This window comes from Triturus cristatus, chromosome 3_2 (genome assembly GCF_964204655.1).
Source record: "Triturus cristatus chromosome 3_2, aTriCri1.1, whole genome shotgun sequence".
NCBI classification, from domain to species: domain Eukaryota; kingdom Metazoa; phylum Chordata; class Amphibia; order Caudata; family Salamandridae; genus Triturus; species Triturus cristatus.
In genome coordinates, this window is record NC_140584.1 from 1,223,172,935 (window position 1) to 1,223,197,128 (window position 24,194).

General features: G+C 47.9%; 1 protein-coding gene across 5 annotated transcripts in view; it reads right to left on the reverse strand.

Moving 5' to 3' along the window:
• The window catches only part of LOC146859510 (CD5 antigen-like), a 956,076-nt gene that overhangs the window by 379,276 nt on the left and 552,606 nt on the right, over positions 1 to 24,194 (reverse strand). For all 5 annotated transcript variants that reach the window (XM_085650220.1, XM_085650222.1, XM_085650223.1 and 2 more), the window contains one exon: positions 14,584 to 14,904. In XM_085650220.1, coding sequence (XP_085506346.1) covers positions 14,584 to 14,904 — 321 coding nt within the window. The remainder of the gene's footprint in view (positions 1 to 14,583; positions 14,905 to 24,194) is intronic.

Here is a 24,194-nt window from a genome sequence, read left to right on the forward strand (position 1 = left end):
ACGTAGATTTTAATAAAGGCATCTTTCCCGATATAGGTACTGTTACCAATAGTAAGCTGATACGTAGAACCCTTGAAGCAGTGGTGAATGAAACTATTTCCGCTTTAGGCAATTTAACAGAAGAGCAGTCTGCTATGCGGATTGTTGTGCTTCAAAATCGTCTTGTCCTTGTCCTTGACGTCATCCTGGCTGATAGGGGCGGAGCTTGTAGGGTCATCGGATCAAGCTGCTGCGTATTCATACCAGAAAATTCGCCATCTGTATATAAAGCCATAACTCGCCTTCATAAGATTGTAAGCCAGATACACCAGAACCCAGGCACTTGGACTTGGTCCGGTTGGTTTTGGAGTGTGATATCAGCCTGGGGATGGAGAGTTCTATCCTTCCTAGGTATTGGCCTTCTCATACTATTCAGTTGCTGTCTATGTCTACAATGTGGACCGGCGATCTGTGGCCTGTGTGCCACATCGTGTATTCCACCATCAAGATCTCATTCGTCACGGAAGAAGAAAGAAGAACAAATGATGTTATATGAACAGATCAATGGATTGATGAAGATTGATATCTCTTAACGGGCAAGTAGGGGACAAGGAGGGAATGTGGAAATATGGATTTTTCTGGTCAGTTTTGTCCCCTATCTTGGACCCCAACGGTTCTATGTGCATGTTACAAGTACATGTATGTTCCCTCCAGTTCCAGTTATGAAGACGCAAACACATGTGCGTCCACCGTCAACATGTCCTCTGTCAGATCCGCCATGAATAGGCCGGATATTCCATTCCTAAGTACGAAAGGCCACCGGCTTTATATGGTTCACTTATGCCATTTTACAGTCCAGGCAAGTAGGCCCTGATTCTGTCATCAAACTCTTCTTGCCTTCTGCCTCTGAAAGCTCCAGTCTGAGCCTGCATCCGTGACCATGAACTTTGTCTCATTCTCTGCGCGGCTCACGAAGCCTGACATCAGCCTATTCTCTGCCAAGAACTGTATTTCACCTTCGAATTATCTGCTTCACTCCTTAGCCGATGCATTCCTGTCTAGTAGTTTAAGTAAACATTCTTCCAGCTACCGAGCAAAAGGCCCGGCTTCTCTGTCTTTATGCAAGTAATTCATAGTCGTGTTTCCATGGAATATTCCTACTCCCTCGCATTCAGTGTAGACACTTAGACGCTTGTACACGCACGCACAGTCAGTATAGAATAGATTCTATCCGAGAGTCCTTCTTTTGTGGATAACATAGTTCTTTAAACATAGGATGTTAGATATGATTTGGGATTAGGTTGACTTGACCCCCCAGACTTTTCGTCTCCACATGTAGAGCTAAATGTCAAGTCTCCTTCACCCCCTAGTTGCACGTCAATCACACGTCATGCTGCTGCGCGCGCATCTATGCCAAGTATTATCTTATAGATCCACCTATATATGACATCATAACCAATTATGTTCCTTTTTACTCCTTATTACACCCATTTTCGGTTACGCATATGAATCGTCATTTTCCTTATCAATTGTTACGCCTATTGCATTCGCTTCATTGTAATGTATGTTCTATACATTCGCTTCATTGTAATGTATGTTCTATAAAAGTCATTTCTTGTCAATAAAGTATGTACTTCACTTCCTGAACCTCCGTGGTGATGGAACTTGGAGCAACCGATTATAATCGATCATTGGAATAAAGCCCATTCCGAACCTCTAATACCACGGATTCTGCCTCTTATTTTACTGAGCTATTTTATTATGTTTCTGTATCAAATTAAGTCCCGGTAATGAATTTTATTTACCACAGTGGTTGTAAGTCAACCTTTTCGGACTAGTTGCCCTAGTGGTTGCGTAGGCTAAGCAGTCTTTCAGGCTAATCTCGTTTTGGCATGTAAAGCAAGCTGTTTTACCATACGTAACCCCCTTTTATACCAATGAAAGGACACCACACAGATATATATTCAAAATATATATGTATTTATTTCTCAAAGTATCCCCTAGACTCTTTATGAGCACAGGAGCACAAATCGTTAAAACAAGAGAATTACAGTATACAAAAGTTGCACGTCATATGGCTAGGCCCTGGTGGCCACTAGAACCATATTCTACAATGGTGGTATCAGCACCACAGTTTAGGAAAGGTAGAAGGCCTAGGGCCTCTAAGATCGCTGGGCCTACAAGGAGCTAACGGGAGTTAGTGACCAGGAGGTCCACGGTTGCAGTGTGTAAAGTTCAAAAGTTACTGCGGGAAAGGTCTTCTGGGTGGACTACGACTTCAGGAGTTAAAACACAGACACTAGAGATATTTCTCTACACTCGTGCACCGGAGTACCAGCTTTACCTCACCCACAGGAAGCGGGTGCATAGGGCTCAGAGTGCGTCGGGTTCGTCCTTCCGTTCGATGGGGCCTGACGACAAAGATGCTGCAGGCGGCCGGACCAGAAGAGATGAGGTGGATCCAAGGATGGATCGGAAGTGTTGAAGACCTGAAAGCAGAGGGGACAGTGTTCACAGTCACAAGCCATTGACCGGCGTGGCACCAGGTAGATACCAGGCGATGTCGGGTGCAAACAGGTGAAGAAAGGAAGCTTGTCTCCGCAGCCACGTGGTCCCTGGGGGTCGACCACGTCCAGGAGTCGGTTTCACGAGCTGTCCCACGCAGGCTCTCACTGTCGGCGGCGTTGGCGACTCGGAAGAAGCAAACAGGCCTTGGCAAAAGCAGGAGTCGTGGAAAGTGGAAGAAGCTTGTGGTTCTGACCGGCAAGGTCAGAGGGGCTGCTCTTTTTGAGGGCAGCAGGGGCCAGTCTGGAGCAACCAGACCGGCTTCGTGATTTTCAAAGATAGGTTCGCCAAAAGGACCACTAGCCAACGGGCCAGGGGCCGGACAGGCGCGTTGAGTTGCAAAGGCAGAAGGGCCCCACGCCGATCGTGGAGATGCTGGAGGGCTCACCTTGTGTGCAGATGCTTCGAGGATGTTGGGCTTCTCAGGACCCAAAGCACAACTTGGAGGGAGCCTCTGTTGTCGCGCTTGCAGCTTGTCGGGCAGTCTTTCAAGATGGCTGGCTCCACGTGTCTCGTTGCCTCCACTGGTACCTTTGTTGAAGGGACTGTGGATCGGGTGGTGAGAGGTCTGGAGATAGAGTTCTTGTTGGGCTCTGGGCTCGGGCTCCGGCAGGAGGCGGCGGCAAAGCAGACGACGATTTGCTTGTTGGTGCTTGCGTTAGCAAGATGGTCACTCCCTGACCATAGGGGAGATGTTCCTTCAGTCCTCTGTGCAGCAGAGCGTCGAAGTTCCCGTCTTCTTCTTAGTGGTTAAGTTGATTTCAGGATGTCTAAAGTCTTAGGACACAGCTCCTACCTTTTAAGCGGATTCTAGGGGCCGGACTACCTGCTAGGTCCCTCCCTAAGGGTGGAACCAGGACGGGGGTAGTTACACCCCCAATCCTTTGTCCAGCCCGCCCCAGGCCCGGGACTGGTGTGCCCCAGGACCGGTTTGGACTGGCATATGCACCGAGGCTCCTTGTGAGCCACCGGCATGTCTGGTTCTATTCAAGCCCTACCTGACCAATACACAAAATCCTGTCTGGGGTGGTGCTCGCACCTCCCCTGGCAGGAAACCCTTTGTCCATGTCTCCCAAGCTGGAAGGACTCCCAGCAGCAGGAGGGCAGACTTGTGTCTGTGGTGGCAGTGTCCATTTTGTGGAGCTGAGGCTCGGTCTGATTTTACCCGGGTTTCAGGATCGATACATGTCGTGTCCCTCTAGAAGGGTGGGATGCTAACCCCAACGCCAGAATTGGCGAGGGGTCGGTATTCCAATTCGTATGACACCTTACTCGACATGTTTTGATAAAGCCAAAGCAAAGTTAGCACTTCACCGCGAGGTTCGTAATGCACTTACGGGTATATGGTATGGCGATATCTGGAAACGGTAGAAGGAAGTTGTTCCGACCACTGCAGACGGGCTCAGCTCATGCCAGAGCACCATCTCACATATAACCAAGCACTCTGCCTTCAGGATTGTTAAGGCCTGCCATAGGAGTGACTTATAGGTTACCACGTGTTCCATTTACGGTTAGGTATAGGTATACTACACCTAAGTAAGAGGTGGATACACCAACTTACCCCAGCTGAGTGATCAGCCAGTTGTGTCAAATTGCTAGGCCAGGCCCGGGGTGGCATTATACATGCTTCGGCCCCGGGTAGGCCTTAGATACACCAATGCCCTGGGTACCTAGCGTACACCGGTACAGGGGCTCACAGGGTGATCCAGTTCCAATGGGTTATGCACCTAGGGTGCATCGTGTCAATTTAGTAGAGAGAACAGCAGGCTGGGGGTCTGAATAGCAGATCCACAGCCTCAATACGTCAAAAACCAGTGAAGCAAAAAGCAAAAATTTGGGGTGACCATAGGATAGCAGACCCTACTCTCCTACAATCGCTGAAGCTCCCGCCGGACACCAAAGTCTTTGCATCACCAGAGGTAGATTTTCAGACTTCCCCGAGGCTACCCTGAGACCACAGCAAAGCTGAGGCCCGTGGCTGTCTTGGGTTATGTGCAACCTTGACCCCTGGACACCGTGAACTTTTGCAGCAGCACTATCTTCCTGGTCCTCCTTGAAGTTGTGCTTTTGGCTCTGAGTAGCCCCAGCCTTGAGCATCTCCTGCACTGAAGATTGTTGGCCTCCACTCCACGACTGGCCCGTGGGCCAGCTTCAAGTGCGACCACTCAAGGCTCCTTCATGATCATTAGTCCACTGTCTAGCAGGTCCCCAAGAAGGCAACTCCTTTTCTGTTTGTGCTTTCCTGGTTGCTCCAGATGTGCCCTTACTTACCCTTGCTGGGTGAGTCCCTCAGACCTTGCTGGTCTGCACCGCAGTCCTTTCTCTGAATTCCAGTGACTTGCAGTTGCCAAGGCTTGTTGCGTCCATTCTGGTCGCCGACACTGCAGCACTCGACAGACTTTGTGGGACAGCTAGAATCCGGCTCGTGGACTTCGTCGACACCTCCTGGACCTCGTGGCTGAAGAGTCAAGACACCTATCAACTCACCTGAAGCACCGGGCATCTGTGGGCATTGGTCCATCCTGCCCTAGGTCACTGGCTAGTGACCCAGACTCTGTCCCCTCTGCTTTCAGGTTCCTTCCATCCTAGATCCAGGCTTGGATCTCTCTGGACACTTCTCCTCTTCACGGCAGCAGCAGTTCTTTGCAGGCTCCCATTGGAATCGACGACGCAACCCGACACCAAAAGACACCTATGCACCCGGCTTACCTGGGTGAGGTAACTCGAGTACTCCGGTGCTTTCGTGGGTGCTAGCCCTAGAATTTCTTAAGTCCAAAGGGTCTTCATAGCTACCACTAGGATAGCTTTCAATAAAGGTTGTCTTTAACCTATCACCATAAGGGGTTGTTTGGACTGATACAAGCTGCCCACTAGAACTAGTGGACAACATATATCAGGCCACCTTCTCACATTGGTGTACAGTGTGTGGGATTCCAGCTTGCTATTGTTTTACCAGATAATCTCAATTGAATTGATCAACTGAAAACCACTAAAGGTACCTAAGGTACATATAATTTCAGCGCCAAGATGCTCCTTCCGGAGCGAATGTTGCGCTTTATAAATATCCACATAACAATAACAATAATATCAAGTTTAGCTACAGTAAGTTCTACTGTACTTAGAGTTGTGTGTTAAGGGATAGCACACCCTTTCTACAACTCAAGAGAGTTTAGTAGGCCACACTAGTGTAGGTAGTGCAATACAAGGAACCAGTGAGCTCCTTCCCTATAAATATGAGGATCTCACCTTTGCTCAGCTTAGGGCCTTATGTTCCATTAGGAAGCTGAAGACAGGCAAAAGTCCATCCACCCAGCATCTTATAAAGATACTGAAACTGGATGATATCACAGGGCCTAGTGGGCATGATGATTTAGACAGTGTGGATGGGGCAGCACCTGAGGGTTGGTCTAGGGGTGGAATCTCCCCTGACCCTAACTCTAATGCTGACCAGACTGGTGACAATGACCAGACTTTGGTGAACACAGACCACCAGGATGAGGAGGGTGACAATAATGCCACTTCCTTGATTCCTCCTGGTAGGCCTGACAACAGGGCTAGAAGGGATAGATGTCTGTCAAGGGGATCCATCCAGTCTAACTCCTCTATAGGAACCTCTGTTTCCTCTCACAGAGGGAGGGAAACTTCCCAGGAGAGGAGAGAGAGACTGCTGAAGTATGAGCAAGACAAGTTCAACCTCAGAAAGCAACAGATGGCCTTAGATAGGGAAGCCCTGGAGCTCTACAGAGCTAGTAAAAAGGATGGACTAGAGTCCCTTGGTGGCAGCAATTTCCCTAGAGATAGGGAGAGGTTTTATGACCATAGAAACCTAAGTAAGATTGTCCCTCCCTACCAGTGTGGGGATGACATCCACAAATGGATAACTGCCTTGGAGAGGACCTGTAAAGTTCAGAAGGTCCCTCAATGTCAGTGGGCAACAATCCTATGGCTCTCCTTTGCAGACAAAGGTAGAGACAAGCTCCTCACTGTAAGAGAAGAGGATGCTGATGACTTCATAGTCTTGAAAAGTGCACTGATAGATGGGTTTGGCCTAAACACTGAACAATACAGGTTAAAGTTCAGAGACACCCAAAAGGCACAAAATCAGGACTGAGTTGACTTTGTTGACTGTGCTGCTAAGGCTCTGGAAGGTTGGTTATTTGGCAGTAAAGTGTGCGACTTCATAGGATTGTACAATCTAATAATGAGGGAGCAGATTCTTAATAATTGTCAAAATCAGCTGATGCACCAGTACCTGGTAGACTCGGATCTGACCTCTCCCCAAGAATTGGGAAAGAAGGCAGACAAATAGGTCAGGGTGAGGCAGAAGGTACAGAACCAAGGTGGTGACCCGAAGAAGCAAGATTCCAAAAGCTCTGACAAGGGTGGGGACAAGGGTAAAAACAAGAAGTCTTCTCAAGGGCCCCAAAAATCTTCTTCAGGTGGGGATTCACAGTCAGGAAAGGGTAAAGGCCAAAAGAAACCTTGGTGCAAAATCTATAAACAGAAGACTCACTGGACTAGAGACTGCACCAAGGCCAAAGAAAATACTCCAGCCCCTACCAATGCCCCTAAGGCACCTGCTCCCCCAGTGCGTTTGCAATTGGTGGTGGGAATACACAGAATAAGGGTGTGGTAGGGTTGACCCTGGGTTCTGAGATTGACTCTGGCCTAGTCAGAGTACCAACTCAGGCTGTGCTTGTCAGTGATGGGGGCATGGATACGTCCCCCTTTGTGAGTCCCAGTAACTTGGGCAAATACAGACAGCAGCCTTTAATTAATGGAGTAGAAGCTTGGGCATTCAGGGACACAGAAGCAAGTGTCACAATGGTGACAAAAGATCTTGTGGATCCTGGGCAGATTATACTTGGTGAAATGTATCAAGTGACCAATGCTAGCAATGTCAGAACAGACCATTCTCTGGCAGTTGTTAACTTCTCCTGGGGAGGGGTAACTGGTCTTAAGAAGGTTGTGGTAAGTGCAGACCTATCAGTACAGTGCTTGCTTGGCAATGATCTAGAAACTTCAGCTTGGGCTGAAGTGGAGCTCAGGACACATGCAGAAATATTAGGGATCCCTGCACATGTCTTTGCTGTGACCAGGTCACATGCAAAAATGTCAAAAGCTGGACAGGCCCTGGATTTTGGAGTAATGGACCAGGTGCCTCATAAGAGGTGGAGCAGTAGGGTTAAGGCAGAGCCTTCCCACCTGTCTCAGGATGCTGATCAGTCTCCTCATGGAGATGATCTTGAGCCTGAAGAAGGATCTGTCCCAGAGGAGCATGAACCTGACCAGGTTGAGTTCTTGGGGATAGGGGGCCTTCCAGGTCTGATCTGAGCCAGGAGCAGAAAACCTGCACCTCTCTTGAAACCCTCAGACAGCAAGCTGCTGATGAGGCTGCTGTGAATGCTAGTGGCACCCATAAAGTTGATTGGGATGATGGAATCCTATACTCAGAGAGTAGAGAACCCAAGCCTGGTGCATCCAGGAGGTTGGTTATACCTCTGAAGTATATGGGTTTCCTATTGACCCTAGCCCATGATATTCCCCTAGCAGGACACCTGGGCCAGAATAAGACTTGGGACACGATTGTTCCTCAGTTTCACTGGCCCAACATGTCTGAAGACACAAAGGAGTTTTGTCGCTCCTATGTAACCTGACAAGCCAGTGGCAAAGCAGGTGGCACTACAAAGGCCCCTCTGATGCTACTACCTGTGGTGAGGGTGCCCTTTGAAAGGGTAGGGATCGACATGGTTGGTCGCATGGATCCCCAAACAGCATCTGGGCACAGATTTATACTGGTGGTAGTGGATCATGCCACCAGGTATCCAGAAGCAGTTCTCCTAAGGACCACTACAGCACCTGTAGTGGTAAGAGCTCTCTTGAGTGTATTCTCAAGAGTAGGCTTTCCTAAGGAGGTTAGTATCTGACAGGGGTGAAAACTTCATGTCTAGTAACTTGACTGCTATGTGGAAGGAGTGTGGAGTGAACTACAAGTTCACCACACCCTATCACCCACAATGCAATGGTTTATTTGAGAGATTCAACAAAACCTTAAAGGGCATGATCAAAGGACTCCCAGAGAAGCTTAGGCAAAATTGGGACCTGCTCTTGCCCTGCCTTTAATTAGCATACAGGGAGGTGCTTCAAAAGGGGGTTGGCTACCGCCCATTTGAACTTTTGTTTGGAAACCCTGTCAGGGGTCCATTGTGTTTGGTGAAGGAAGGATAGGAGTTACCTCTCAAGCCCCCAAAGCAAGACATAGTGGACTATGTACTTGGTCTCCGCTCCAGGATGGCTGAGTACATGAAAAAGGCAAACAAAAACCTTGAGGCTAGCCAGGAACTGCAAAAAACCTGGCATGACCAAAATGCTGTACTGACTGTTTACCAGCCAGGACAGAAAGTGTGGGTGTTGGAGCCTGTGGCCCCAGCAGCTCTCCAGGACAAGTGGAGTGGACCGCACACTATTGTTGAACTGAAGGGAGAGGTAACTTATTTGCTAGACCTAGGAACTCCCAGGAGTCCCCATAGGGTTCTGCATGTCAACAGGCTAAAGCCATATGTGGACAGGGCTGACATGGGCTTGCTCATGGCAACTGATGAGGGATAGGAGGAAGAGAGTAACCCACTCCCTGACCTCCTCTCACAGAACCCTGATGATGGGTCAGTTGATGGTGTAGCCTTGGCAGGCAGCCTCACTGCCCAGCAACAAGCAGACAGGTGCTCAATCAGTACAGACACATGTTCTCAATGACTCCAAGTCAGACTACCTGGTACACTCATGAAGTGGACACTGGGGACAGTCTGCCTATTAAAAATAAGATTTAAAGGCAACCTGACCATGTCAGGGACTGTATCGGGACAGAAGTCCAGAAAATATTTGATTTAGGTGTTGTTGAACCCTCAGATAGCCCTTGTGCTAGTCCAGTGGTCCTTGTTCCAAAACCCCACACCAGTGGTGGAAAAAGAGAGATGAGGTTTTGTGTGGACTACAGGTGTCTCAATGCAGTCACTAGGACTAATGCCCATCCAATACCAAGGGCAGATGAGCTAATAGATACTCTGGCCTCAGCCAAGTACCTTAGCACATGTGACTTGACAGTTGGCTACTGGCAGGTCAGACTAGCTGATGATGCAAAGCCAAAGACAGCATTTTCTACCCCCAGTGGGCACTATCAATATGTGGTAATGCCCTTTGGTTTGAAGAATGCACCTGCCACTTTCCAAAGGTTGGTGAATACAGTTCTCACAGGGCTGGAATCCTTTAGTACAGCATATCTAGATGATATTGCTGTCTTTAGCTCCACCTGGGAGGATCACCTGGTCCACCTAAGGAATGTTTTGGAGACCCTGCAAAAAGCAGGCCAAACTATCAAGGCTACTTTGTGCCAGATAGGGCAGAGTCAGGTTGTGTACTTGGACAACCTTGTAGGTGGAGGCCAGGTTCAACCATTGCAAAGCAAAATCCAGACCATAATTGTGAGAAGTTGGCCCGGTATATGCCGTTCACTAGTTAAAGTGACCACCTTGTACCGTGCCAAGCAACCCTTATGGTGTGGTTGTAAGTCAACCTTTTCGGACTAGGCTAAACTCGTTTTGGCATGTAAAGCAAGCTGTTTTACCATACGTAACCCCCCTTTATACCAATGAAAGGACACCACACAGATATATATTCAAAATATATATGTATTTATTTCTCAAAGTATCCCCTAGACTCTTTATGAGCACAGGAGCACAAATCGTTAAAACAAGATAATTACGTTATACAAAAGTTGCACGTTATATGGCTAGGCCCTGGTGGCCACTAGAACCATATAGTAAGATGGTGGTATCAGCACCACAGTTTAGGAAAGGTAGAAGGCCTAGGGCCTCTAAGATCGTGGGGCCTACGAGGAGCTAACGGGAGTTAGTGACCAGGAGGTCCACGGTTGCAGTGTGTACAGTTCAAAGGTTACTGCGGAAAAGGTCTTCTGGATGGACTACGACTTCAGGAGTTAAAACACAGACAATAGAGAGAGTTCTCTACACTCGTGCACCGTAGTGCCAGCTTTTACCTCACCCACAGGAAGCGGGTGCGTAGGGTTCAGAGTGCGTCGGGGTTCGTCCTTCCGTTCGATGGGGCCTGACGACAAAAATGCTGCAGGCGGCCGGACCAGAAGTGATGAGGTGGATGCAAGGATGGATCGGAAGTGTTGAAGACCTGAAAGAAGAGGGGACAGTATTCCCAGTCACAAGCCAGTGACCGGCGTGGCACCAGGTAGGTACCAGGCGATGTCAGGTGCAAACAGGTGAAGAAAGGAAGCTTGTCTCCGCAGCCACGTGGTCCCTGGAAGTCGACGACGACGAGTCAGTTTCACGAGCTGTCCCACGCAGGCTCTTGCTGTCGGCGGCGTTGGCGACTCGGAAGAAGCAAACAGGCCTTGGCAAAAGCAGGAGTCGTGGAAAGTGGAAGAAGCTTGTGGTTCTGACCAGCAAGGTCAGAGGGGCTGCTCTTTTTGAGGGCAGCAGGGGCCAGTCTGGAGCAACCAGACCGGCTTCGTAATTTCAAAGATAGGTTCGCCAAAAGGACCACTAGCCAACGGGCCAGGGGCCGGACAGGCGCGTCGAGTTGCAAAGGCAGAAGGGCCCCACGCAGATCGTGGAGATGCTGGAGGGCTCACCTTGTGTGCAGATGCTTCTCGGGTGTTGGGCTTCTCAGGACCCAAAGCACAACTCGGAGGGAGCCTCTGTTGTTGCGCTTGCAGCTTGTCGTGTAGTCTTTCAAGATGGCTGGCTCCACGTGTCTTGATGTCTCCACTCGTACCTTCGTTGCAGGGACTGTGGATCGGGCGGTGAGAGGTCTGGAGATACAGTTCTTGTCGGGCTCTGGGCTCGGGCTCCGGCGGGAGGCGGCGGCAAAGCAGACGACGATTCGCTGGTTGGTGCTTGCGTTAGCAAGATGGTCACTCCTTGACCATAGGGGAGATGTTCCTTCAGTCCTCTGTGCAGCAGAGCATCGAAGTTCCCGTCTTCTTCTTAGTGGTTAAGTTGATTTCAGGATGTCTAAAGTCTTAGGACACAGCTCCTACCTTTTAAGCGGATTCTAGGGGCCGGACTACCTGCTAGGTTCCTCCCTAAGGGTGGAACCAGGACGGGGGGTAGTTACACCCCCAATCCTTTGTCCAGCCCGCCCCAGGCCCGGGACTGGTGTGCCCCAGGACCGGTTTGGACTGGCATATGCACCGAGGCTCCTTGTGAGCCTCAGGCATGTCTGGTTCTATTCAAGCCCTACCTGACCAATACATAAAATCCTGTCTGGGGTGGTGCTCGCACCTCCCCTGGCAGGAAACCCTTTGTCTACGTCTCCCAAGCTGGAAGGACTCCCAGCAGCAGGAGGGCAGACTTGTGTCTGTGGTGGCAGCGTATGGCGATATCTGGAAACGGTAGAGGGAAGTTGTTTCGACCACTGCAGACGGGCTCAGCTCACGCCAGAGCACCATCTCACATATAACCAAGCACTCTGCCTTCAGGATTGTTAAGGCCTGCCATAGGAGTGACTTATAGGTTACCACGTGTTCCATTTACGGTTAGGTATAGGTGTACTACACCTAAGTAAGAGGTGGATACACCAACTTACCCCAGCTGAGTGATCAGCCAGTTGTGTCAAATTGCTAGGCCAGACCCGGGGTGGCATAATACATGCTTCAGCCCCAGGTAGGCCTTAGATACACCAATGCCCTGGGTACCTAGCGTACACCGGTACAGGGGCTCACAGGGTGATCCAGTTCCAATGGGTTATGCACCTAGAGTGCATCGTGTCAATTTAGTAGAGAGAACAGCAGGCTGGTGTTCTGATTAGCAGATCCACAGCCTCAATACGTCAAAAACCAGTGAAACAAAAAGCAAAAATTTGGGGTGACCATAGGATAGCAGACCCTACTCTCCTACAATAATGGACTGGGTTGCTCCCACTACCCATACTCAGCTGAGAGCCTTCATAGGCCTGACTGGGTACTATAGGAGATTTGTCAAAGGGTATGGATCAATAGTGACACCCTTGAATGACTTAACTTCTAAGAAAATTCCCAGAAAGGTTCATTGGACAGCTAGCTGTCAAAAGGCATTTGATGACCTGAAGCAGCCCAAGTGTACTGCTCCCATTCTGAGTCCTGACTACTCCAAAAAGTTAATTGTTCAAACTGATGCATCTGAATTGGGGGTTGGGGCTGTACTGTCACAATTGAATGAAGAAGGTCAGGATCAGCCAGTAGCTTTCATAAGCAGAAGGCTGACCCCTAGAGAGAAACGTTGGTCAGCCATTGAGAGGGAGGCCTTTGTTGTGGTTTGGGCTCTGAAGAAATTGAGGCCATTCTTCTTTGGTACTCACTTCCTTGTTCAGACAGACCATAAGCCCCTCTTTTTGGCTAAAACAAATGAAGGGTGAAAACCCCAAACTGCTTAGGTGGTCCATTTCCCTACAGGGGATGGACTTTACAGTGGAACATAGACCTGGGACTAACCATGTAAGGCAGATGGACACTCTTGGAATTTCCACTTAGAACATGAAGACTCAACTGGTCAAAGCTAGTTTAATTGCCTTGCGTTTGGTGGGGGGTTGTGTGGGAGAGTAGGATCTGCTTCACATGGGTACCCCCACTGTTTGCTGGTGTTTCACTGGGCCCAATTCACAGAACAAACTTAAGACTAAATCCTAAACTTAATACCATTTTGGTATTCACAGAATGCACTTACTACTTCTGGTATTCACAGAATGAACTTACTACTTTTTCGATTCACAGAATGAACTTCGGACTTTTGCTATTCACAGAATGGATTTACGACTACTAAACTTACGTCCCCACCCGGGCCGGAATTCCCGGCCCGGAGGCGGAGCTTCCGGCCCGGAGGCGGAGCTTCTGGCCCAAAGGCGGGGCTTCCGGGCCGGAGGTGGAGATCCCGGCCCGAAGGTGGGGATTCCGGCCAGTGGCGGAGATTTAGCCATGGCCAAAATCTCCACCTGTGGTCCGGAAGCTCTGCCTCCGGCCCGGAAACCCCGCCTCCGGCCCGGAAGCTCCGCCTCCAGGCCGGAAGCTCCGCCTCTGGGCCGGAAATTCCGGCCCGGGGGCGGACGTAAGTTTAGTAGTCGTAAATCCATTCTGTGAATAGCAAAAGTCCTAAGTTCATTCTGTGAATCGAAAAAGTAGTAAGTTCATTCTGTGAATACCAGAAGTAGTAAGTGCATTCTGTGAATACCAAAATGGTACTAAGTTTAGGATTTAGTCTTAAGTTTGTTCTGTGAATCGGGCCCAAGGTTTTTCGACCTTAGACTGGCTGTGGCCCTGCTAATCAGGACCACAGCCTAGCTGCTTCCTCTCTAAAATGGTTTCCATGTACATTAGGTACATATCTAATTGGATTCTGGAGTGCCTTATAAGCCCCTAGTATATGGTATACTATGTACCTAGGGCATAGGTATCTCAGAGGCCTACCAGGGGCTGGGAAGCACTCCAAAATGGCACCACAGGTCTGCTACTGCAGCCTGGGTAAGGGTGTGCTTGCACCTCTTACCGTGGTATAGGCTACCTATATCCACACCAATATACAGACACATATAAACCTATAAGCCACTCCTATGGCAGGCCTTGACAAGCATGAAGGCAGAGTGCTTGGTTTTATATGAGAGGGTACCCAAGCATGAGCTGAGCCCCTCTGCAGCTTTCGGAAATACTTCCTTATGGCTGTTCTGTGATACAGCCATACCATAAACTCTTAAGTGCATTATAACTTCGCGGTAAATGCTAACTTTGAGATGGCCGCATCAAAACATGTCGTGTTTGGTGTCAAACGCTTTGGAATACTACCCCCACCAGTTTTGTTGGCGGGGGTAGCACTCCACCCTTCTAGAGGGAGAGACATGTTCACACTGGCTAAACCCGGTAGGACTTTCCTGACCCAATTAGCGCTGTCTATTTCTTCAGCAATCACAACATTACTACATTCTTATCGTTCATGATATTAGTTTTCATAACTGAATATTTCCCTTTGTGCTCCTTTCTCTCACCTGAACATTGCACTCCAGCATCACTTCTGATGTGACAGGCATTATGTCCCCACGCATCATGAGGACAGTCGAAGAAGGACGCCTCTGCTCCTGTGCATCGAATCCGACTCAGCCACACTCGGTGCCATCCTGCTCCAAACACTCCATTGACACTTAGTACTCTTAAAGCTGATCCGCATCCAAGATGTCTACAGAGCACCTCAGCATCCTTCTTATCCCAGTGAGTATCGCAGACCGTCCCCCATCGCTTCCCATGCCTGACCTCCACTCTCCCTTTGCAGGCATCACCAGCATTGACCAAGCGGATCTCATCGGCACCACCTGTGGCCAGTGGGAGACAAGGGAACAGATATTACGTACATTGACCACCTCCAGAAAGGAGACAATTGAAGGTGAGTAAAGAGATACCATGTCAGCAGTCAGCAGGTTTCACTGCTTCTCCTCTCTGAGATCACAGGTGGACAAACAGATCTGAGAAGCTGAGCATTGTCTCTGTAAATCCTGAATGTATATACTGAATATGATCTAGCAATAGTCTTTAAATAAATAATGCCATTTCGAGATTCTAGCATATTAGCAGAAGCTCACCATTAAATACACAAGTATATTAATTGTGTACAAATAGACTGTTGATAATATATGATGCAACATTAGTTACTAGTGTTTCACAATCATGTGCATCTGCAAAAAAAATCAGTTCCATGGGAGTTTTTAGAAGCATACCTTTAACAATATTAGAGTCTATCTTAGAAGAATGTTAAACAATTAGACTATAGAATTGTATAGTGTATGACTCCACTTCTTAAGGCCCAATTTAGATTTTGGCAGGTGGAGTGAAGGCGGTCAGGGTGGTATGTCCGGCAACACTTCACCCACCCAATTTAAAGTTCACTGTCGGCCCTGAGGGAACTCTATGGGTTTGTATGAACCACTATTTCAAGGTTTTATACAAAGTTATTTAGAGTGGGAGCTTGCTTTGGCAAAGTAAAAATGAATAGCCCCAACACCAGTGGAGTTTTCTCCCATGGTTTAAGGATAGTTTTAAAAAAAATATATATATTTTAAGATTCCCTCACCTCCAGGATATTCATGGATTTGGTAGACAGTATAAAGACATCTGACTACCCATTCTAAATAGGGTAGAATGGCTTACCGCTGACGCTCCATATTCTCTCTGGCCTTCGGAGGAAGGTTTACGCTGAATGGGTAAATTTTGCTCTATCGGTGTAAACCTGCTGGTCCACCAGACTTTAAACTGGGTGAGCTGACTGAGTGTTAGGCAACCGAGGTACTCTGTTACTGCTGCCCTTAATGATTCCTTTGTTTATAGCATTTCATCCCATACATTCTTTCATTCTGGGTGTTGTAATTACCAAGGTTTACAATTACTTAGTTTATTTGTACTCAAATTATTGACCGCAGAGCCTGAGATGCTGAGTTCCAAGCTCTGAGCTCATGATGTGCAGGACACAGCAGATGTCAGAGGCGAGCATGAATCCATTACTGGGTGCTTCCACCTAAAGATAACACTCACTATGAGTCTACAAAGTTAGAACATTGCAATTAGCCCTTGTACAAGCCCTTACCAGTGGGACAAGAACATTGGGCCTGATTGGGCGAAGGTTTTAAAACCGAACCTCAATGAACCCAATACAGGTAGTGAGTTTATTACACGATGAGGTCACACAACCACACTATATATAGAAAAACGCTTTAAAGCAAAGCAAGCTCCCAAAGGTCAAGTAATCCATTGAGGGCCTGGTTTATATGTTGGTGGGCAGGTTACTCCATCACAACGGTGAAGGATATTTCATCTGCAGAAATATAAATCCAATGGAATATGTTATGTTATGTTATGTTATAAAGTTTGTAAAGCGCATCTGTTACCCATAGGTGTCCTTGCGCTATGGTAGAAGTCCTCCTTCAGATGAGTAGGTTATCATTGATACCTATTAATACGCAAATAGCCAGGTTTTTAGTGCCCTCCTGAAGCTGAGATGGTTAGAAGTGCCTCTAAGGTTTCATGGTAACGCGTTCCAGGCCTTAGTAGCTCCGACCAAAAAGCTCCGGCCACCACAATTGGTTTTTTTTGCTAGAGCGGTTGTGGCCAGTTTGGCCTTAGCAGAGTGTAATGCTCTTCTTGGTATGTACCATTGAATGTGCTTGGTCAGGTATAAGGGTCCCTTACCCTGGAGTGACCTGTGCACTATGCACATGGCTTGAAACAAAATGCGTTTTTTTACTAGAAGCCAGTGTAGTTTTTTGATTTCGGGTGTGATGGCAGCGTACTTTGGAATCGCTGAGATAAGTCGAGCGGCTGCATTTTGAAGTAACTGGAGTCTATTCAATAGCCCTTCCCGAATATTTAGGTAAAGGCTATTACAGTAGTCCAGTTTTGAGAGGGCAAGAGCTGAAACCACTGTTCTGAAACTCTCTTTGGGAAGTAGGGGCAGAATTTTTTTGCAGGACTTTAAAGTAAATAAGGTGGCCGAAACCACCGCATTAACTTGATCTTTATAGGATAGCTGGTTATCTAGCATTATCCCAAGGTTTTTAACTTTCCTGCTAGGTGGCGGAAGTGGTCCCAATGAATCTGGCCACCATTCTGGAGTCCAAAAATTAAGATCGTTCCCAAAAAGAACCACCTCTGTTTTGCTGGAGTTTAACTTGAGGCCGTTTTGAGCCATCCACTTACCAACCTCTGTCATACAGTCATTAAACCCAGAGGAAATGTTCTGATGTCCTCCCGGAAGCAAAGACACCACAATCTGGGTATCATCGGCATAGGAGGTGAGATGGAACCCAAAGGATTCTACCAGAGGAGCTAACTGTTTTACATAAACGTTAAAGAGTGTTGGGCTGATGGAGGAGCCCTGCGGGACCCCACAGGGGAAGGAGAAGGATTTGGCAGAGAAGTCTCCTAAAGTAACCGTTTGTACTCTATCTTCCAGGAAGGAATTAATCAGGTTCCAGGCCATGCCTCTGACTCCAATTTCCTATAATCGGTCCATCAGCAACCCATGATGGACCGTATCAAAGGCCGCTGATAGATCCAACATAATCAGTGCCGCTTTTCCTCCTTGATCCAGGTGGTTCTGATCTCTTCCGTCGATTTAAGGAGTGCCGTTTCCGTGCTGTGTCCTGCTCGAAAGCCGTATTGAGTAGGATCCAGTGCCCGACCTACCTTCAGAAAATTGCTAAGTTGGGTTTTCATAATTTTTTCCTCAATTTTGGCAGGAAGCGGAAGCCTGGATATGGGCCTAAAGTTGTTCGGATCATTATTATCCAGTTGGGTTTTTTTAGAAGTGGGAGGATGGCTGCTGTTTTCCACTCTAAAGGGAAATGTCCTTTTGTAAACATGGCATTGATTACAGATGCTAAAAATGTTGTAACTGGTTCAGGTGCACGTTTCAACACTGATGCGGGACATGGGTCCAGCGGAGATCCTGATCTGATTTTAGTCAGCACATTCCCTACTTCTAGAGCAAACTGGAGTAACTGACTCGATAAAAAATTCTGATTATTCTGATCTGGCGTGCTCAGTTGGGAATTTTTAGATAGTTGTGAAAAGGTGGAAAATATCACATTGACCTTATCAAAAAGGTGGTTGGCTATCCTGTCGCAAAGCTCTTGAGAGACGTTTAAAGGAGGGGGAACAGGATGAGCCAGCATCATAACTGTTTTAAATAATTCTTTGGACAAATTTTTTGCCTCATTGATTTTAAGGGCAAAAAAATCTTGTTTCGTTTTGAACACCAGATTTTTATATTCCTTAAGACACTCTTTATATAATGATTTCTCTACTTCATCGTAATTCCTTCTCCAGTTTCTTTCAAGCATTTTATAACGGAGTTTTTTTTCCCTGAGTTCCAGCGAATACCATGGGGACGTTGGTCGTTTCCTAGTGTTCCTGCATTATTTTAGGGGGGCCAGTTTGTTACTGGCGGCCTCCACCCACTTAAAATAGCATCTGGTGGCTTTGTCTAAATTGGTAGAAGGGGTAGGAAGGGTGTCATGTAACTAGTTATTTAAGTCCTGTCCCCTTACCTTACTCCAGGGCCGATATAGCCTATATATCGTCTTACCCTGTATTGGGTCGGGAGGAGGAGAGGTGACAGAGAATATCACTGCGTTATGGTCTGACCAAATGACAGGATAGGTATCAATAAAGTTAAGTTGTTCATTGTTGGAAAAAATTCCATCTAGGGTGTGCCCTGCTTTGTGTGTGGGCCCCGAGACCAACTGTTTCAGATCAATTGAACTCATTAGATCAATTAGTGTACTAGTGTCTGGGTCTCCCTCTTTTTCTAAATGAAAATTAAAATCCCCTAAGATCGTATAAGATCTTGATCCGAGTTCATTTTGGACCCAGCTGCTAGCTTGAGTGAAGAACTGAGATTTAGGGCCAGGAGGCCGATAGACCAGGGTCCCTTTAAAAGTGTAACGATGGGAGAGATAGAAACAGAAATCCAGTGTTTCACATTCTGGCGTTAGTGAACCCTGAAACATGGCGTTCAGAGATTCATGAAAAATTACTGCGAGCTCCCCTCCTTTCTTGTTTGCCCTGTTGAGAGAGTGGCAGCTATACCCCGGTGGTGTGGCATTAACCAAATCTGGACCTGAAGCCTCGTTCATCCAGGTCTCAGTAAAAAAAGCTATCTTAATTTCTTCATTTTCCAGGAGCTCCGCACATTCCAGACTGTGTTTAACTAGCGATCTGGTGTTTAACAGGAGGCCTTTAAACGTCTTGTTTTCATGCACTCCCCTGAATGTTTTGTGCCGGAACTGTGTATTCACTGACACGTGGTAGTGATATAATAATATTCTAGCACTACAGTTAGGGCAGGTTATCTGGTCTATTCTGGGAAGTGTATTCGGGAATAGACCAATACAACCAGAGTTATGTAGCTTACTGTTTAGTTCATGCAGCTGAAGGCTTGAATATAACCGCCGTGTCTCCGCATTGCTTGTAGGGCCGACATTCGGACCGGTGCTGCTCGTGGATCGGGCGCGGACGGGCGCAGACGGGCTTGCCTTTGGTGTTGTTGTGGAGGTAATGTCCATTCCATAATATAAGAACCCCACCATGCTCACGCTTGCCCTTTCTAACTAGTCCGGCCACCTCTCTCCATATAGAACCCATTTCTTTCTTGAGGTCCTGCTTCTTGGTTCAAAAAGCATTAACCTCCATCTGCATGGTAGACATAGTCCCTAGAATAGAGGTGAGGACTGCATTGATGTCTATCGCCCAGGCTGGGTATGCTACTCGGGCTTGTCAATCTGTCAGATTCAGATTGGTTACCAGCACACGAGCCACTAACCTTCAGTAACAGATCCAGCAGGGGGATGTACAGTTCCTCCTTGCACTACTCCCCAGGGAGCATATAATACCCTACCCTGCACAGTAGTATGCAAGGGAAAAGGGAAGGGGATAAAATAACAAAAGGTAGCGGTCCACCAAAACTGGGACTCTTTGGTCCTTTCCGTAAATAGGAGCAACCCTTCTTACTTAGAGTATCATGCAGCAATGGCGGTACCATGCATACAAAAGAAAGCACAGCCATTACTACCGTCAGACAACCTGCTATGAACAATCAGTGCAAAGGGAAGTAGTCATAAATTCCACCAATACAAACTTACATGCCGTTCACACAGAAAGGCGTTATCTGAAAGCAGTTGTAACTAATGACAGCACCCAATAGGGCTTGACCAAGTAGCCAAGCTGTGAACCAAGCAAACTATCCAAAAGATACAAAGATCCCAAAAGTAATATGAGTATTTGAGTGTGCGCGAGCCTCACTGTTAAGGTTGTAGTCAAGAATAAGGAAAAAACATAAGCCAAGTGTGAGATGTCCCACATGTTACTAAATGAAGAGAAAAATTAGGCAGATGCAGAGAACGATGGCTTTTCATTCTCCGTAAAACAAGGCAAGTTCCCCCCAGTCACGGCTGAAATCCGAAGAGAAGTGTCTTCCCCTTCCAAACAAGCGTAATGCAATGGAACGCACTAGAAAGTTTCCTACTCTGCGGAGCTGCTGGGGGACTCCGCTTCTATTTGCAGGCGCATGCTCTGCTCGGCATGGTGCTCTGGACCAGAAGCGGTTGAGTCCGTTGGCAGGAGAGAGCAGAGACAGGATTACCACTATGCTGGGTGGCGCTCTGGACCACAGAGTGGTTGATCTCAAGAGAAAGCGGGAATGTGCTCCAGACCATAGAGCAGCAGCAGCATTCCAGGCTTACATGGCTGAACAAAGCTTTGCCACTGCGGACCATCCGAGGTGGAAACCAAATATCCAAAAGGTACGGCAGGAAACTTCAAATACAGAGCCAGAGTCCAACAGCTCTTAGTGATTGGCAAGCACCTGCTTTTTCCGGGGAGGGGCTTATATAGGCAGCCCCAAACCCTGGAGAAGACATGGTGGTTGCCCTGTGCATCTTGGATCTTATGGTTCTTTCCTTTATGCCTCAGTCATCACCCATTCACACCGCCCTGCGCCTCCCTGCTTTCTTGGGTGAAGCGGTTTCCCCTTCCCATACTGCTGATAGGGAGTCAAAGAAAGTTGATCAGGCGGCCAAAAAGACTTTCTCCTCAGGAAGTATGGCGTTGAAGTCATCAAATGCTATGTGCTTGCTGGGGCGTTATGTTCATGCCCTGATGGACTCTATAAAAACTTTGGCCCCTAAGTTACCTGAGGACCACCTCCGGATGGAGCCTCCACTCGTGGTCGGCGGAGAACTGCCGACTGAGACTGTCCGCACGCACGTTCAGCACCCCGGCCAGATGATTTGCCATCAGACAAATCTGATGGTCCTGAGCCCAGGACCATAGTCGTAAGGCCTCTCTGCAGAGACAAAGAGACCCTACTCCTCCCTGTTTGTTTATATACCACATCGTGGTCGTGTTGTCCGTCAGGACTTGAACTGACTGACCGCGAAGGGAAGGGAGAAAGGCCTTGAGTGCCAAACGAATCGCCCGCAACTCCAGAAGGTTGATATGAAACAACCTCTCCTCTGGAGACCAAAGACCCTTGATCTCCAGATCCCCCAGATGAGCTCCCCACCCTAGGGTGGAGGCATCCGTTATCACTGTGGCCACCGATGGAGGTAGATGGAAAGGCTTTCCTTGGGACAGATTGCCCTCCACGCTCCACCAAGACAGATCCGCTGCAGCTTCTCCGGAGATCTTGATCGACTCCCCGAGATCCCCGTTGTGCTGATACCACTGCTTGCGGAGGCACCACTGGAGCGCCCTCATGTGCCAGCGTGCATGGTTGACCAACAGAATGCAGGAAGCGAACAGACCGAGCAGGCGAAGGACCTTCAGAACTGGAACAACCGCTCCACTGTGGAATAAAGGGACCATCTCCTGAATGTCGAGAATCCTTTGAGGAGGAGGGAATGCTCGACACACAGTAGTGTCCAGTACTGCCCCTATAAACAGGTTGCGTTGAGAGGGCACCAGGTGAGATTTGGGCACATTGATCGAAAAACCCAAGTCGAATAACAGCTGAGTTGTCACCTGCAGATGACGCTGCACCATCTCTGGGGACTCTGCCTTCAGAAGCCAGTCGTCCAGGTAGGGGAAAACCGGAATCCCCGACCTCCTGAGATGAGCAGCCACCACTGCCATCACCTTTGTGAAGACTCGAGGTGCAGTAGTAAGACCAAACGGGAGGACCGCAAACTGATAATGTTGCGACCCAACCGTAAAACGGAGATACTTCCTGTGCGACTTCAGGATTGGGACATGGAAGTACGCGTCCTGCAAGTCGAGCGACACCATCCAGTCTCCTTGCTGCAACGCTTGAAGAACCTGCGCAAGGGTCAGCATCTTGAACTTCTCCTGTTTCAGGTAAAAATTCAAGATTCTGAGGTCCAGAATCGGACGCAATCTGCCGTCCTTCTTGGGGATCAGGAAATACCGGGAGTAGCATCCCTGACCCCTTTCCTGCTCCGGAACCACCTCTATTGCGCCCTTCTGAAACAAAGCTTGAACTTCTTTCTGCAGGGGAAGCAGGTGGTCCTCCGAGCAATAATCTTGGCAAGGAGGGTAAGGGGGAGGAAACTCCCGAAAGGGAAGGGCGTACCCAGTCTCTACGAGGTTCAAAACCCAAAGGTCGGTTGTAACAGATTTCCAACCCCGTAGAAAGTAGGACACCCGACCCCCCACAGGTCTTACATGATCCGGGATGGGGGATCTAGGGCTGCTTCCCTGAAGCCTCATTTGGAGCAGAGGAGGAGGAGGAAGAAGAGGGGTTGCGACCAGAACCTCTCCGACCCCTTTGCTTCCCTCTATAGGAGCGATAGAGGGGATTCTGCTGCTGTTGTTGCTGCTGCTGCCCATAATCCTCGCCACAGAGTCCGCCGTATCCAACCCTTATTACTTGGAGTATCATGCAGCAATGGTGGTACCATGCATACAAAAGAAAGCACAGCCATTACTACCGTCAGACAACCTGCTATGCACAATCAGTGCAAAGGGAAGTAGTCATTAATTCCACCAATACAAACGTACATGCCGTTCACACAGAAAGGAGTTATCTGAAAGCAGTTGTAACTAATGACAGCACCCAATAGGGCTTGACCAAGAAGTCAAGCTGTGATCCAAGGAAACTATCCAAAAGATACAAAGATCCCAAAAGTAATATGAGTATTTGAGTATGCGCGAGCCTCACTGTTAAGGTAGTAGTCAAGAATAAGGAAAAAACATAAGCCAAGTCCCACATGTTACTAAATAAAGAGAAAAAAATGTGTGCTGGGAAAAAATGCAGCACTTTCCCGCAGTTTGAAATCCTCATCCAAGCACAAATTTCAAGACAATAATGCATAGCTCACATGTTAGCCAAATATTGAACGTGATCCATATTATATATTATTTGAACTTGCATAACGTCTCTCTGAGCACTACACTGAAATCCCTCACAATTGCACAATTGCTCTCCAAGTAACATTTAGAATTTTCTCAGCCCTGTGTCTTTAGTGAGTTGATTACTTTCAAAAGTGATCCAACACCATTGAGAACCACGGACTGCCCAAGGACCCCAGGGAATGGTCGCATAAACATTTGTTCTATTGTTGAAAGGATCATGGCTGTTACTTGAGTTTATGACATATGTGACCACTCTATCCTGACCTCACTGTCTTGACCACTCTTTCCTGACCGCACTATCCTAACCACTCTGTCCTGACTACCCTGTCCTGACCACTCTGTCCTGACCTTACTGTCCTGACCACTTTGTCCTGACCACTTTGTCCTGACCAGTCTGTCCTGACTACCCTGTCCTGACCACTCTGTCCTGACCTTACTGTCCTGACCACTTTGTCCTGACCCTTCTGTCCTGGCCACTCTGTTCTGACCACTCTGTCCTGATACCTCTGTCCTGGCCACACTTGCCTGAAGTGAAAAGTCCAATAAGAGGCTTCAGGTTACTTTTGAAACAGGCATACAACTTCAAAGTCAGCTATGTAGTACAAGTCAAGAATATTGAAAATAATACAGGGGCCTATGTGTCAAAGAATACATTTGCGATTCTCAAACAGCGATTTTTAGAGAATCCCTATTTGAGAATCGCAAAACGCTATGTATGTAGGATTTGCAAATAATTTTGTGA